At 37.6% G+C, this 16,394-nt stretch overlaps 1 protein-coding gene across 1 annotated transcript in view; it reads left to right on the plus strand.

The window, feature by feature from the left end:
- The first annotated feature begins 13,754 nt into the window (after window positions 1-13,754).
- Window positions 13,755-16,394, plus strand: part of LOC140736150 (transcription initiation factor TFIID subunit 4-like) — a 114,289-nt gene continuing 111,649 nt past the window's right edge. Inside the window, exon 1 of the mRNA XM_073061978.1 lies at window positions 13,755-15,189. Within this exon, the coding sequence (XP_072918079.1) occupies window positions 13,773-15,189 (1,417 nt within the window). The 5' untranslated portion in view covers window positions 13,755-13,772. The remainder of the gene's footprint in view (window positions 15,190-16,394) is intronic.

The following is a 16,394-nucleotide window of genomic DNA, read 5'->3' on the forward strand; positions in this document are numbered from 1 at the left end:
TTGCAGAATGCCTAAAAATTTGAAATGTTACGCAGCTTTGTCTATTTTGTAACCTATCAAAAAATAATTGGATGCATCATACAAGTCAGCAGTGGTTATTCTAGCCCTCAAGCCTGTTCTGCTATTTAGTTAGATTATGACTGATCTAACTACCAATCAGTAAACTTTAAACCTTTTGCTTACGTCTGTATCAATCCCCCCCCCCCACCCATCTGTGGAAAGTTAAAAACAATTCCCATCCAAAATGGCATCCTCTTAATTTTAAGGACAGTGACCACTTAGAGATAAATATCCTGTAAAAAGAATCCTCATTTTCCACTCTCACCTGGTTGTTACCCTTCTCATTCCTGCTATAAACTAAGTTGCCTAGCTATTCCCAAACCTGCTACAAACTAAGTTGCCTAACTATTCCCAAACCACACATTCTACACATTTGTCCACCTCCAAAGCTCCCAGTATGGTTGTTGGATCATTTTCAACTGATCACTGGAATTATCTTAAATGGTTGATTTGAATATTGGATCCAATTTGTTTCTTTCATGGGGAAGCTGTTGATCATTGTGTTCATCTATTTGTAGATGTTTTATCAAATTTTGCTATTTCATATGCATTTCACATGTGTACTCGTTACACTGTAGCAAAACTTTGAATTCAAATAGTTGAACTATGAATGTGCTGATACATTTTGCAGTAAACAACTTCCAGACGAAATTTTATTTAGAACAATTTGTCCAATTGATTAGTCTCATAACATGTTCAGTTTGTGGTTCACAAACAAAATTACTTTTCCAGATATTCAAAGCACAGTAAATGATCAAAGAAAATCAAATTTTGACATTTGTCCAACAAAAAAGGAAAATTGACAAAAATGATGTTAAAAAAGTTACCAGCCTACTGGCATCTTCCAACTTTAAGCTCTTAAACCTTAACCTTTGGGGGACTTTTTCCCCCAAATGTATTTGTCTCTACCATTTGAGGGAATTCAAAACAATTGGTGAGTTATCATTTAATCCAGCTCTAAATAAAAGTCTGCTTGAATTTTAAACCAAGGAAAATGGGTTTTCATTGTTTATTGTATAAGTTCTTCAAACTTTAAGAATCTCAGGATATGCAGACTATGTTTTGTAATCAATTCAAAATTCAACTTGGTATTAACAATCAGTCCTGGCAATAATTTCTGAAATTTGCTCTGCCCTTTTCACAGGGCAATGACAATGTTGTAGTTTGCCATTTATAACAAGCTGGTACAATTAGTTTGAGCACAACCTTGACTTTGACCACCTCACATTTTATCCCTCAACTCAAAGCATTGTGCAGGTCTTTCATGAGCTCATCTCTGTCCTGGTGAATAAACATTTAGCAGAGAGGAAATATTCTTAACTGTCAAGTGTAGACTTCCTGTGAAGCCAGGAAATCAGTTATAATGACAACCTTCCAAATGAGTGTTATGGATATGCCACTAGTCTTCATTATTGGCCAATCCCACTTGAGATATTACATCTCTGAGCCCCATTGAATACAGACCTCCAATGTTCTAAGGCAAGGCCCAGCACTCTTAAACAAAATGTAGCTCATGATCTTTGCTCCCTTATTCAGTATTCATCACTTTCTATTTGGAATGTTAAATGGAGAAAGGGTGTAAATCTCCCAAAATCCTAAATTTCAAAACACTGCAGGCATCATGTGGAAAATACAGAAATGTTACCCCATGTTGAAATGTTTCTTTGCAAAAATTATGATTAAGGAGACATTTGAAGTCAACTATCTGAATGTATCAATTATACTATTAAACTGGGGATGTTGGGTTTGAGGAGGCCTCTGAATTCAGAGGGCCAGAACTCAGCTTGAATCAGTTAGAGTACACTTTGCTAACATGACTGGATTAAGCAGCATAATTGTGCACAAAACTGGCACATTTAAGTGAACTAATCAGCATTCAATTTGCATTTGATACAATTGCTGCAACATACTCTGACAGGTAAATTTGGTTGAATGCAGGAAGCATTCATCTTAAAAAAAGATCTCCAGGGATCTTAAAAAAAAGAACCAACAATACAAGTCTACAATGGCCCAGACTTCTCCCAGTTCTCAGATTGGTCCCAAATGATTTGAATCAATGTGCTCAACTATTTCTCTCCCTACCACCCACACACAGTCCTGTGTAAGAGTCTGTAGACTTACATTTCCATCCAATTTGCTCACATCAGAAGACAAGTTTCAGCAAATTTTTGAGCTGAACACTGCTGCTTTAATACTTTCCACCATAGTTGGGCACCTACTTACCCGTGCTGGACTGAAAAATAAAGTTAATATATGCATCCATAAAAGGATCACAAGTAATAGACATGTATACATTAAAACAGAGGGCTATTATTTTCATGAAGTGTTGAATTTCTAACCCATTTCCAGGAATTAAACTAGGGTGTCACTGTAGTATGCTACTAAACTGCTTTGAATTAATGGCAGATTACTGTAAACTCCAATGCATATTAAAATACTGTACAAAGTTTTAATATTTGAATTTCAACAGTTTTGTTTCTGTTAACCCAGGAATACTCATCCCTCAACTGCACTACAAAATTAGTTAGTGGGCTGACAGGGACACTACTTATTCAGCAGTTTGAAATAAAACTTGAAATACGCAAGACAAAGTAGTAAACAGATTTTATGGTTTATTTTAATTCATTTCAGTAACAATGATGACAAAACTATTTCAAATGTTCTATCTAAAAATAAGTTTCAGTACCACTTGTAACCTTCAATGTCAAGTTCAACTGAATACATCAGCTAACACCCAACAAAACAAATACACATTTTCTAATCAAAAATAGTACAGGTGTATTGTTAGATACTATCAAACAGAGGGCTGCGATTTTCATGGTGTAGAATGTCTAACCTATTCTATTCCTCCATATTGAATGATACTTGCAATTATTCAACTACACATTAATAACATAGTAATTTGATATTCTATAACATTTCAAATCTCAGAACGTTTGTTACTTTTGAAATAAATACCATGCCAGAGTAATTTATTCTTACATATGCAGTTAGTGAATTCTGTCGTATTGTCTAATAGAGGAAAGTTGACCAAAAATTCTTGCTCTTCACAAATACCTCTGCAGGTATTTAATCTTCCAACTAGGGATTTGAGGTAGAATATTTTCATTCAATGATGAGCACTTGGAATTAACCGTCAAAAGCAAAAACTGACAGATTGAAGTCCCCAAAAAATAAGCACCAGAATTATCTTGGCTAAAGGCTACAGGCCACATGCTGGAAGATGGGTGCCCAATGCAATGCAATGTGATGAACAATGCAATGCATGATAGAATATTGCATTACTCAATTCAGAGACCTAGAGTTGTGAAATGAGACAGGTTTAATCCCACCATGCCAACTTAGGGAATTTAAATTCTGATAATAGATTAAAGTTACCAGTAACTGGACTGAAAATTGTCCTCTGGTGAATTCTACCATTCTTACTTTTATAAAACCATATGGCTTGCTATTGTTCTTGAGGATATTTCAAACCCAAAATGGTTGACCCATAACTGTCTCTTGCTTTGACTTTAGGGATAGGCAAAATTGCTGGCCAGCAAAAGTACATCCTACAAACTTTTTTCCCCCCAAAACACTGAACTGGTCAGAAGTGAAGATTTAAATTTTATTTTAGACAAACATTGAAACGACAAAAGTTATAAATTAGAAGTATTTCCAAATACACAAAAATCTTAAATTTTGTCTATTTTGATAGCCCTTTCTCCTGGAGTATAATACATGCAAGCCTGCTGACAAAACAAACCTAGACAGGAAAAAATGTTTAGGACAGAACAAATGCAGTAAAGAGGTGACCATTAATTATCTGCAAAATGTCATCCTCCCAAATAGAATATTTGATGATGAATGACTGATGTATATGCTGGGATCTATATATGCCAGCTGGCAAATTACAAATTTAACAAACAGCAATTAAAGCTCAACATGATTTCCTATTGCAAATGGCTCAGAACACAGGTGAAGATGCCCTACTGAAATTATTCAAGACTTTGGCAAGATCACATCTGAGCATACATACCATGTACATTTCTGGCCTCTGTACAGGGACATACTTTGTGCAAATTAACATCTATTTCTTTGCTCTCAATCTCCTATACTTTTCCAAGTTGAAGCATCGCATTCTTGAGCAGGCATAATTCAGCCTTAATGACTCATTGTCTAAAAATGTTTTATTTCACATTTTTCAGATCTTCACATACAATTGGTAATTGGAGTTATTCTGCATTTGTTCCTAGGACTTTATGCCTTGCACAACCACAAACTCTAACTACCTTCCTTCTATCTGTCTCCTACTGTCCACCAGATCACTGTTCTATTTTAATTGCATCACAACTCACTATACCTGTAGTTCAGATATGACACTAACCCAAAACTTTCTCTCTGCTGATACTGCCCAACTTCAAATATTTCAGTCCCATACTATGCTTTGGTAGATTCTTTCTCTGACTTAGTAGTTCTCCCTCTAAAGGGGGAAATTAGGCCACTTACTGGTTCACAAGGATAGACAGATTTACAATCCAAACCACTTGAGAGACACCAAAAATTGTTTCAGACTATACATAACCAGGTGTGGATTTTTGTCAAAATTGTCAAATTTCCCACCACACCCTCTGTTCCATCAACCTTGCTGGTGCAGTCACCACCACTCTGGTGATTCTTTACATCTGCCAAAAATTGTCCAAACTTCAGTACCTCAGTATTATACAGTAACACCTATATACCAATGCTGTGACAGATGCATGTGCAATAGTACATTATGAATGGGTCTAGAAGGGTCTGTAGACTCCAACAGGTCACGTGGTCCTGAACCAAGGTGGTGACGGAAGTCCTGCATCATGGTCAGCAGTTTCTGGAGACTGTCAAGCAAGAGCTGGATGCAAAACAAGCCATAGTTTGTGCACCATAAAAATGAAGGGAATTGCCCAAATCAGATTCCGAGGACTTTAGGCTGAGAGGTCATTTGTATACTGGAGAACACAAGACAACAGAATCTTAACAATTCATCACAATAAATTTTATTCAGAGGATCAGCTTTGTTTTCTAGGCTGTGGATGGTTAGTTACTGAGTATGCTCAAGATTGGACACTGGGAGAAAATGTGATTCAATACAAGAACGTATACTTGAACTATGATCTTATTGAGTCAGGAATTGGAAATTCTTAAATGAAGCATAAAATTTAACAATGATAGTTGACAGATGTTGAATTCTTAACCTTTACTTTCCTTCATAAATTTTCTTCAAGGTACATTGAAGTAACATTGTGCTAAAGCATGACAATTGAACTGAAACATGCAACTTAAAACTCTTCAGAGAAGATTTTTCTTGGAAGATGAACTCAAATGAAACATTTTAATTCCTTAGAAAATTAAGCCTTTTTCCCCCCTTCCCAATTGCTTTATCAAGTCAAATTTGCAATATATGCCCGATTTATATTATCCTTCTGTTTAACAGCCTAAACATGACAATATCCAAGAAACTGAGAATTTTATGCTTGGAAAAAGTTAGAAGTAACTTATGAACTCAATTGAAAACTGGCATAGCAATTGGATTGGTAGAGTTGAGTACTATTGAAGATAAATACAATTTTAAATTGCACTAGTGATCAACTCATACAAAAGAATTCTGGAATATGGATAAACCTATCTACAAGAAATTTACAACCGTTACTTGAACATTTAAGACACACCAATATGGGGGCTGGATCCAGATATATTGCTAGCTGGGAGTTGATCAGTCCTGTATAGAATGAGTAAGCATTTCATGCTCATCTCCTAACTTCTCAGGGGAAGCAAAATCACATTCAATGAACACTTAATGATAAAATCACTTTTCTTGCTTAACTTGAATTCTCAGATCCAAATTAAAATTGGTTTACTATTTAATGTGTGTCAAGATAGTGAAAAGCTCATCGTGCATACTGTTCATACAGATCAGATGATAGTGTATTGTAGAACAAGTTAGAATAAATAATGTATCAGCTAAGAGAAAGTCAGAATCAGATTTATGATCACAGGCCTGTGTCGTGAAATTTGTTAACTTAGCAGTTCAAGGCAATAAATATAGAAAAATAATAAGTAAATCAATTACAGTATGTGTACTGAATAGACTAAACTTGTGCAAAAAACAGAATATATTTAAACAAGTGAGGTAGTGTCCAAGGGTTCAATGCCCTTTCAGGGATCAGATGGTGGTGGGGAAGCAGCTGCTCCTGAAACAGTGTGTGCCTTCAGGCTTCTGTACCTCCTTCCTGATGGTAACAGTGAGAAGAGAGCATGCCCTGGGTGCTGGACGTCCTTAATAGTGGACGCTGCCTTTCCGGGACACCGCTCCTTGAAGATGTTTGGGTACTTCGTAGGCTAGTACCCAAGATGGAGCCGACTAAATTTACAACCCTCTAACTTCTTTTGGTCCTGTGCAGTAGCCCCCCACCCCCACCCCAGACAGTGAGATAGTGTGCAGTGCAGGTAAACAATGAGGCCAAAGTCCTAATATAGGAAGTGTTTCTAGTCTTTTTATAGCAGGATAACAGAAAGTTCTTCTGCCTGGTAGTATACGCTTTCAGGCTTTTGTATCTTCTGCCCAATGGACAAGGCAAGAAGAGAATGTACTTGACTATACTGGCTACTTCACTGAGGCAGCAAGTATGGATAGCCCTTAGAGGTAGGATAGTTTCCATGATATGTTCAGCTGTGTCCACAACCCTGTAGTTTCTGTGGTCATGTGCAGAGCAGGCTCCATACCAAATCAGATAGGATGCTTTTCATAATTTATCATTAAAATTGTAAGGGTTCATAGGAACATATATTCCTTGGTTTCAGTGAGTTTTTTTTAAACCAAGTTGTGGTTGGACCAGGTGCCCAACTATGGTGGAAAGTATTAAAGCAGCAGCGTTCAGCTCAAAAATTTGCTGAAACTTGTCTTCTGATGTGAGCAAATTGGATGGAAATGCAAGTCTGCAGACTCCTTGGAACTTGAAGCTCTTAACCTCAGTTGATGTAGTGAAATCTATGTGCAGCAGCCCCTTCCTGAAGGGAAGGCCCTTTTATTTTGCTGATATTGAGGGAAGAGCTGTCATCATGACACCACATTACTAAACTCCCTATCCTTTAACATTTGAGATACAGCCTACTGGTGTTAACAAGTGCAAACTTTTAGAGGTAGCTGGAGCAGAATCTGGCCACTGTCACAGGTACAAGGAGTAAAGTAGGGGACTGATGATGCAAGTTGTTGAGCACCAATTTAGAATAATCAAAGTGATGTCATTACCTATCCTTTGATTGTAGGATGTCTTTCAATTACAGTCGTTTAATAGCAAAACTAGAGATTTAAGGTTGCTGGGGGCACAAACTAGGGCTTGACAATATCTGAGACACAAGTAATTTTTTCCAGATTAACACCAGTGACAAATAATTGTGTTGTGATTACATGGCATTTTCCAATCAGTCTTGTGGAAGTCAAGAATAGTGGAATAATGGAATTATTGCATCGTGCTCCACTATTGAAGCAATGAAGCTACATGTGTAGAATTTACAAAGATACAGAAACAGAATTAGGTCTGAAGGATTAGGACTACTGCTCAGGTGGATGATACTGTTCCTTTGTAGGTATTAACAATTTTAACAGCTAATTGTACAGAATGATTCATGCTTCATTGTAGTGTGAAATCAATAATTACTCCATTCACTGTTAATGTGACATCCCTTTTGACTTACTGATGAAATGGAGACAGGAAGATTTGACTTCAGTCTTGCAGCTTAATATTTCAGATGATTGGGAAAGTGATCACACTTACATTAGACTCAATATTCTTAACTTGGTTTCTTTAGCCTAGCATTTGTGGTAATGATACAAAATGGTCAACATTATCAAAAAGTTACTGTCAGCAATATTCTGAAAACATGAACACCCTGTAGGTTAGACAGAACCTGTGGGGAAAAATAGTAACAATAGATTCTGCAGATGCTGAAAATGTAGAGCAACACATTGCTGGAGGAATTCAGGTCAGGCAGCATCTATGGAAAGGAATAAAAATGTCAACATTTCAGGCCAGACCCTTCAGGAGTGGAAAGGGGGAAGGTGTCAGAACAAGCTGGAGGAAGAGGTGGTAAAAAGTGAAGGCAGGTGGGTGGGGGAGGGGAGATAAAGCAGGAAGCTGGAAGACAGTAGGTGGAAAAGGCAAGGCTGGAGAAGCAATCTGTTATGAGAGGAGAGTGGACCATGGGGTAAAAGGGAATGGGGGTGATAGGCAGGTGAAGGGATAAGCCCCCCAGCATTTGGAGGTGAAGAGGGAAGACATGGGGGGGGAAAAAAATCACTAAACTGGAGAGTTTGATGTTTATGCCATCAGGTTGGAGGCTACATAGATAGGATACGAGTTGCTCCTCTAACCTGAAAAACTAACCTTTTATGTTAAAGATCACATCAGGTAAGTTTCAACTAACTACTTTCCAGTTCAGATGAAGGCTTCTTTCCATACCTAGTGATGCTGCCAATCTGTCAATATATTTCCAGCATCTGTAGTTTGATTTTCAATTCCCACCTAACTGATGCATCATGATGTTATGGTAGTAGTCTTTACAGACTGATCCAAGTGATTAGCCATGGCTTTTATTTTCATTTAGTAAAATCATCAAGTTTTCCAAGCTTTAACTGTGATTGAACTTGTTCAAATGATTTGCCAAATTAGTACAGAATTGTAATGTCTAAAATAAGTTCTGCAACAATCAAAGCTTCTAGAATCAAATATTTAAAACTTAGATCATGAGAGTCACTTTTGTTCTACTTTGCAAACGATTGACATAGTAGCTTCATGGACAATGGATGCATAATGCTTCTTGATGCTACATTAAAAGTTATGGAGAATGTAGACATGTGGATCACCATAATCTAGTAAATACAATCTGCAAGGATTGCAAACTTTGATAAATGTACAGTAGTTACATGCAATACATCTACTTGATTTTGACATAGTATTGGAAGCCACTCCTGTACAAGTGCTGCCATTTGATCTTCTACGGACTTGAGTTATAAAGTTAGATAACTTCTGTTTTTTGCCAGTACAGCAGCATGGAAGGCCAACTTTAAATAGACAGAAGTTTAAGTGTTTTTATCAAATCCAAGCAGCTTTGCATATTTGCCTCAAATTACTTGAGCAGGTCCAGGAAGACAGACACATAGCTACAAACATCAAAAAGTTTGAAGACTCACCACTGGACTTTGTTAGACTATATTTTAGGAGCCAATTATGGAATCAGAGCAAATTTTAAGTATGAATTGTATCAGTTGCCGCTAACAGTAGAATTAATTCTTTAGTCAATGGAATATTTGATGTGGTTGTGTCGTCATTAAAATGGCTTCAACAGGTCAAACTGCTGGACAAAGATTAGTTATTTTATAAAGAGACGTACAAAAGGAAGTAACCAAATAACTGAATGGTTAAATTAATAAGCCTTAAACAGCATGTTAAGGTTAGTCCATTCAGCTATCGGAGCTAGGCTTCTCCTTTGCAAAAGATATATCAAACCCTGAAACATAGAAAATAGGTGCAGGAGTAGGCCATTTAGCCCTTTGAGCCTGCACCAGCATTCAGTATGATCATGGCTGATCATCCAACTCAGAACCCTGTACCGCTTTCTCTCCATACCCCCGATCCCTTTAGCCACAAGGGCCAATACATTTAACGTGTACAATTCTGCTACAGGTTGCAAGTCTAATGTTCAATATCCTATATCCTAGTTCTCATGGGAACAGATATAGTACAACCTGAATTATTATCACCAAGAGCATGGTAGATCAACCTAAAAGTACTCTTCTATACCTCAATTTACTAGCTTTAATACTAAAGCTGATAATCTGCTTCCATATCTTGCCATGAAAACCCTATGGCCAACCATAGGGTCACCATGAGTCAACTAAATGGCACTCATCAATATTAAAATGACCATATTAAAATATACCTCACATTTAGGTAGATTTTGAATTATTAACAGAAATGTAATCACTAGATAAGGGATGCCAAATCAAAAAGTGAAACTCAACTTTGCATATAGCATTGTAGCCCTTTCAATACTACTAATTCTGGCATTCCATGAATATTAAAGATAGAGTAGCTTCATAGTGCTTCTACTAGAAGTTGCTATTCTTTAAGTGTCCATGACTCAAGTTTAGACAGTCATGGGCAGCTGCAATGAGAATTACATTCCCCAGCAGTTCATATGAATTTCAAAGGGGGAAACTTGGATGTACATCTGGAGATGAAGCAAGTCACCTTCACAGAAAAGCACTTTTGGAAAAGCTACTAGTGCAATGCAGAAAAATCCAAATTGATGGCAACTGAGACCAAAATACTAGACGGTTACCTCTACCACCATTCCAGGAGGTTAAAGCAATGTTACTCAGCTCAGAATACAAATCATTGCTTCCTGTACAACTTCCTAAAGTAGCACTCATCTATTAAAAACTTCAATAAATTTACAGCTGTGAAAAATTCACTGATGCAAGATGCCCTTTACAACTTTTGATAGGCACATGGCTTAATTACCTAGCAAAACACAACATGCTTGATTTAGCCATTAAAATTTACCCATTAGTCAGCAACCTGTTAGAAAGTAGACAGATTAGTGCACTTCAACCTCACAATTGAACAGTATGCAACTTTTGAATTCAAGTCCTTCATGTGACTATTTCTGAATCTGTGAAACAATGCTTTGCAACTACATTCAGGAGGCAGTGAAGATTGTTTTAATTAAGCACACTAGTTTGCTTAAAAAGATGTGCAAATTTCTGAATTTAGTTCCACCCTTCTGCCACTTGGATACACGAGATTGATATGCTCATTGCACCTAGCTCCTACCATATCAAAAATGTAATGTTTACTGCAGACTATTTGCAGAGAGTGATTAAAATAAGTTACAGGTTAAACTTGATTCACAATGTACAATTTGGAATGGAAAGTATTGGTCCACCTTAAATACCCTAGCATCATTTCTTTCAAATCTAAAGCACCAATTTAATTGATTGATTTGATTTAAAATGTTCTTACTGCATTTCCTACAAATGAATGCAGGATTTTAAAAAATTCTTTTGCTTAAGCACATTCTAGGAGAATGACTAAAATGAAATGGGGACATTAACTGTAAATTTAAATCTTTATGGTTATTTTATCAAGATCATTTGCATTGTGATATAATTTAATAAGGGCATTTCAATTCAGCAATACAGAAATGTGTACTTGGATTACATAGAACTGAAAGCTTGGATTGGTCCAGCATGAGGCACTTCAAAGTTCACAGTTTAAAGATTAGAAACTAGTCAAAGATAATTACTTACAGAAAAAATGCATGGCTAATTTTGATAATGAACTCAATATTTAAATGATAGTTTATTTTTAACATGAAGATCTTCCCCGTAATTATGAATGCTGCTTAAAATATCACATCTGTTCCATGTTAATGAACAGGTTATAAAATTTAAATATTCTAGTTTGTTTTGTTCAATTAGTGCTTGCACAAATTATAAATTCATTAAATAGGATCACCATTTTTTTTAATGCTATTTAAAATTACTTCAAGCTATATTATAGAATATACTTAGAATTGGAGTCTATTTACAAAAGGATCTTAGCTAGCCTGAAAATGCTTCGCAAGGAAGTCAACCATCTGCACCGTGAAATGCACCTCCACTGCAGAATACAAAGTATCCAAAGCTAGTTACTACATGGAATGTACTTCAAAAGAAAGCTCTGTCGATTGTGTAGGACCAAGCCCAGCACAAAAGATCCCCAGATTTAGCCCATCCTACGTTTGAGCACCCACCTTACTAGCCTATCACAGCAAGCTGGTGTAACCAGGTCTTAAATGAAAATTGACAGTGGACAATTTAGTTTTAGACCACCTCTCAACATATCCCTAATGGAAGGCCAACTCCATCCCCAACTTTAACTTCTACCACAGCCATCTTTAAATTTAACATTTTGAGTCTCATTTGAAACAATATTTAAAAGGGCAGTTATGTTTATAAATATCCATGGAAATCATGGTTTGGATTTGTTAAATTCCAAGTATATGGCTATTTCATATACCACAATCATTTTAGCTTCAAATAGTATGGTACCATAAGCATCTCACATTGGATAAAAAAAGTATAATTTGCAGAAAAACTACAAAGTCACCTGTTACTACTGAGTTATCCAGCTGATTTGAAAGAGTTTACCATGAAAATACTAGAGCACTTCTCTTGCATAATACACATTGTTCTCCAACTCAATTTACATAGCAGGAAAACATGCCATTTACACATCTCTAGCACAAATCAACAGAAGCAGAACCATTAAACCATCACTGTAAGATAGCAGTGAGCAGGCAATAATATTCAACTAGTCTTCCTGAACATTTTACACAAGTCAATAGAAATACTTCATTTGAAAATTAAATAAAACAAATTCAAAGCACAGCTCTAAAGGAAACATGTATCAAGTGATCCCTAGCCACCGTTTTCTAACTGCAGGTTTAAGATCCCACAAAATACATCAGTCTTCACATTTCATCAATCTGGCATGCATACTGGTTAAGACTCACTTGCATGCACATTGTGTATTACTACATTACAGTGAACGATTTGTTGCTTGCAGCACATTAAAACTCCTATACTGAAGCTAAGTTAATTTGAACAATTAAATCATAAACTAAACGTTTTCACATTTTACAGTAATGAGCTTAAGTTTAAAAAGTAAGATATTTTGGTTTCCACTAAAAACTTTGAAGAGCATTTCAAGATCAATACAAGTGAAGATTTTTTTAAATTTTAAGTCTTCAAGCAGCTAACAGAAGTTCATTACTTTATGCATTGCGGTGGCATACAAACCTGAGGACATTGTCATGTTCCAAGCTGTTCAACGCTTTCGTGCAAATAAGCTTTAGAACAGAATTTCCTCTTCTAATCTACATTTCCCTATAAGCAATTTGGCCATTCTTTTCCACATCCGATGATTTTTTAAAGGGCAAATAATAAACTTATTCATAGATTCCACAGGGAAATCCGAGACTCCACAAACGGTTAACGTGGCTGTCGAGGAAGCCTGACACTATTCTGCAAAATAATGTACAAACTTCTGGTGAAAGAAAATTTAATCCAAACTGCATCCTGGAATAACGTAATCAAACAATTTCTTTTTAAACATCAGATTTACTTAAAGTTTTAACTAGTTGTCACTTTTGCTGCATACCGATATCCATTAGTTTATGAAATAACCTCATGAAGTAGATTTAATAAGCTCGCTGAGATGGAGCTGTCAGGATGTGAGACAAGTTGATGCTTCCACACACACCAGGTGTGGCGCCCTTCAGCATCTGCAGCCAGGGAGCCATCTTGCACACAATACTGTACAAAGATAAATCTGGAAAATCCGCAGAAAACGGTCGCATTTAACATTATTCTCGTCGAAACTGTTGAGATAGTCGGAAACATGAATCACTCAGACAAGAAAGAGCAGGATTAAACCATTTCCTTTCGTGTTGTTCCTCCCCAGCGCGTCTCCAGCCCGCTCAGCACAGTCATTCCACAGCCTAATAACACGCTCCTTCATTCGCCGGCGCTTTAAACCGCGAGCGGACCAATCGCAGCGGGCCTCCGCGCACCCTGTTCTGACGTAACTCCCAACAACACGGCTCGGTGCGCATGCGCGATCCGAGTCAAACAAGAGTTCTGCCTTAAGATGGCGGCGGGGGCTTCAGATCTGTTGGACGATATGTTCCTCTCAGACGTGGACGAGAAAGTGGTGAGTGACTTAGTGGGGTCCCTGGAGTCCCAGTTGGCGGCTACGGGCCACAACGCGGCGGAACAGGCCCGAATAAGGGCGCAGGTGGTGAATAATCACGTGGAAAACACACCCGGGATGGTGAGCAATAATGTTGAGCTGCAAGCAGCAGAGAACAAAATGGGACTGGCAGGAGCAGAGCTTTCTACCGCAGCCAAAATCAAAGTGGAGGAGAGCTCCGAAGGGAAAACCGTGCAGATTAATTCGCAGAATGCATTTGGCGGCGGGGTTTTGCCCTGCACGACGGCGGGGAGTGGGGTACAGCAAAGTGCTGTTATCAATAATGCAAGGTCCCAGGCTTCAGGAGTGGAACAAGAGCAGAGTACAGCGGCGGCAGCAGTGACAGGATCATCAGCAGAAACATCAGCTTCGGGCAACATCGGTCAAGGGAAATCCGTGGTAATAAGTGCGATGGCAACCCCAGTGTCCAACCATGTGAAAACTGTCACCTCCAATGTACAAACTCTTAATGGGAATAATGGAATGGTGATAAACTCTCACAATGCAGGAAATGCCGCCACTTTCACTTATTCAGCAGCAGCAACTACCTTGCCAGCCGTCACGATGGTCAATAATGGACCTGGATCTGTTGTTAAAAACACGATTAATGCAGGGTCTCCAGCGGCATCCATGCCGGCCTCCAGTTCTGCTTATACTGTTATCCAGACGACTTTTGTCAGTACGCAGAATGTTCCTTCAACTGTCGTTTCCTCACAGACTGCAGGACCCACCGTGACATTAGTGAGACCACCACCTCACGGTGGCCCAGCTTTGTCAGTTGCATCGACGCCGAACGGTAGTAGTACTATTTTGAACTCAACGGTTAGTGTAACTAACTTGCCGGCTCCTGCTGCCACTGGGGCTCCCCATCAGACTTCACTTCTGACTTTAAATAGTCAGCCTTCTAGTTTGTCAAGCAACGTGTCTTTGACTGCTGGTGGACAGGTTATTAAATCCGATTTACAGCCCAAAACTATTATACAGCCACCACAGCAGACTCTCAGTTCGGGAATATTGACATCGACAACTGGTAGTGCTTCCTCCAGTGTAAACAATCAGTCAAATACAAGTACTATGGTAATAGGTCAGACTATACAAAGTGGGCTTCAGAATGTGGCATCCAATCCTGGTGGAATTTCCTCTCAGTCAGCAGGAATGGGCAAAGGAACCATTAGTACAGTTGCCCAAACTCTAACAAGGACAGCAGCAGTGAGCACTGGCCCAAGGACAACTATAACACCACAAATTATAGCTCCCCGACTCCCTCAGCCCACACAGCATCAGCCAAACATTCAAAATATTCAAATTCCTCCAGGTGAGAACAAAATTATTTTGGTAATACTTTTGGAAAATTACTTATTTCGTTTTATAGCTGGCAGCATGATGTCAAGAAGTAATTTGCAATCTGAGTAAGCCAAAGTAGGAAAACTTGAGCATTGAGCTTTAAATAAGTGAAATATTGGATTAAGCTATTAAATATTGTTAATAATTTTTTTTAATTTTAAAATGTTATTCCAGTAGGATCTGATATTTTATAAGTTAAAGATTCTGTTTTACAAAATGCATAACCCTTGTGCTATAGGACTGTAAAGTTTATCACATTAGTTATATACAATAGTTAACTATAAAACAGTTAGCCTGAGCAATGCTTTAGCACTTTGCAGTTAAAATAATGCTGATTTCAAGTGAGCTGTACAAATCATTTGTATATCCAGTGTTCATTTAGTTTAAAACATTGATTTTAGGGATTGACTGTAGTGGAGACTTACTTGGCAATTCAAATGGATTGGAACAATTGGTAAAGTTAGAATACTTTTAGAGATCCAGATAATTTTATGCAACTTTAAACAGTAAGTTCAACTCAAGTTAGTAAGTATGTATTCTTGAGCACCATTGTCTGCTCCAGATGTGAATCAAAAGGCACATAATCAATCCACAAATAAATAATAAGTACTCTACATAAAGTATAAGTACACGTGCATTTATGAACTGTCATTTAGAGCCCCAGTGTTTGAAAGTGGATTATTGCTGGTGAAGTATTTTGTGCTAATATTTTAACGTAATCATAACTGCTGTGATAATGACTACAATTTTCATTTAATGATGCTAATTGAGAGGTATACACAATACATATAGACCAGGAGATTGGAAATAATCCATCCCACTGGCTCTTCTTTGAAGTAATCATATGGTACGTTGCATCTTTTGCTATTAATGGCATGACTGAATGGGGGAGCCTGGGTTTAATGGTTCATTTGAAGGACATCAACTCTGCAGGTGCAGTATTCCTCAGTACTGCATAGAGGTGTCAGTGTAGATTTTTATACTGGGCTGGATCTTGAACTCATAACATTCCAACTCAGACAAGTGTGTTGACCCCCATTTGAATGGTAATCTGTTAATATATTAAACACATTCTACTGATAATGTAAGGCTGAACACTGATCAGAGCTCACATGTAGTAATGGCATCAGTTGGTAAAATGACTTGTATCCCTGATATTTTTCTTTCCCTCTTTTA

Source organism: Hemitrygon akajei, chromosome 11, assembly GCF_048418815.1.
Source record: "Hemitrygon akajei chromosome 11, sHemAka1.3, whole genome shotgun sequence".
In the NCBI taxonomy this organism is placed as follows: Eukaryota; Metazoa; Chordata; class Chondrichthyes; order Myliobatiformes; family Dasyatidae; genus Hemitrygon; species Hemitrygon akajei.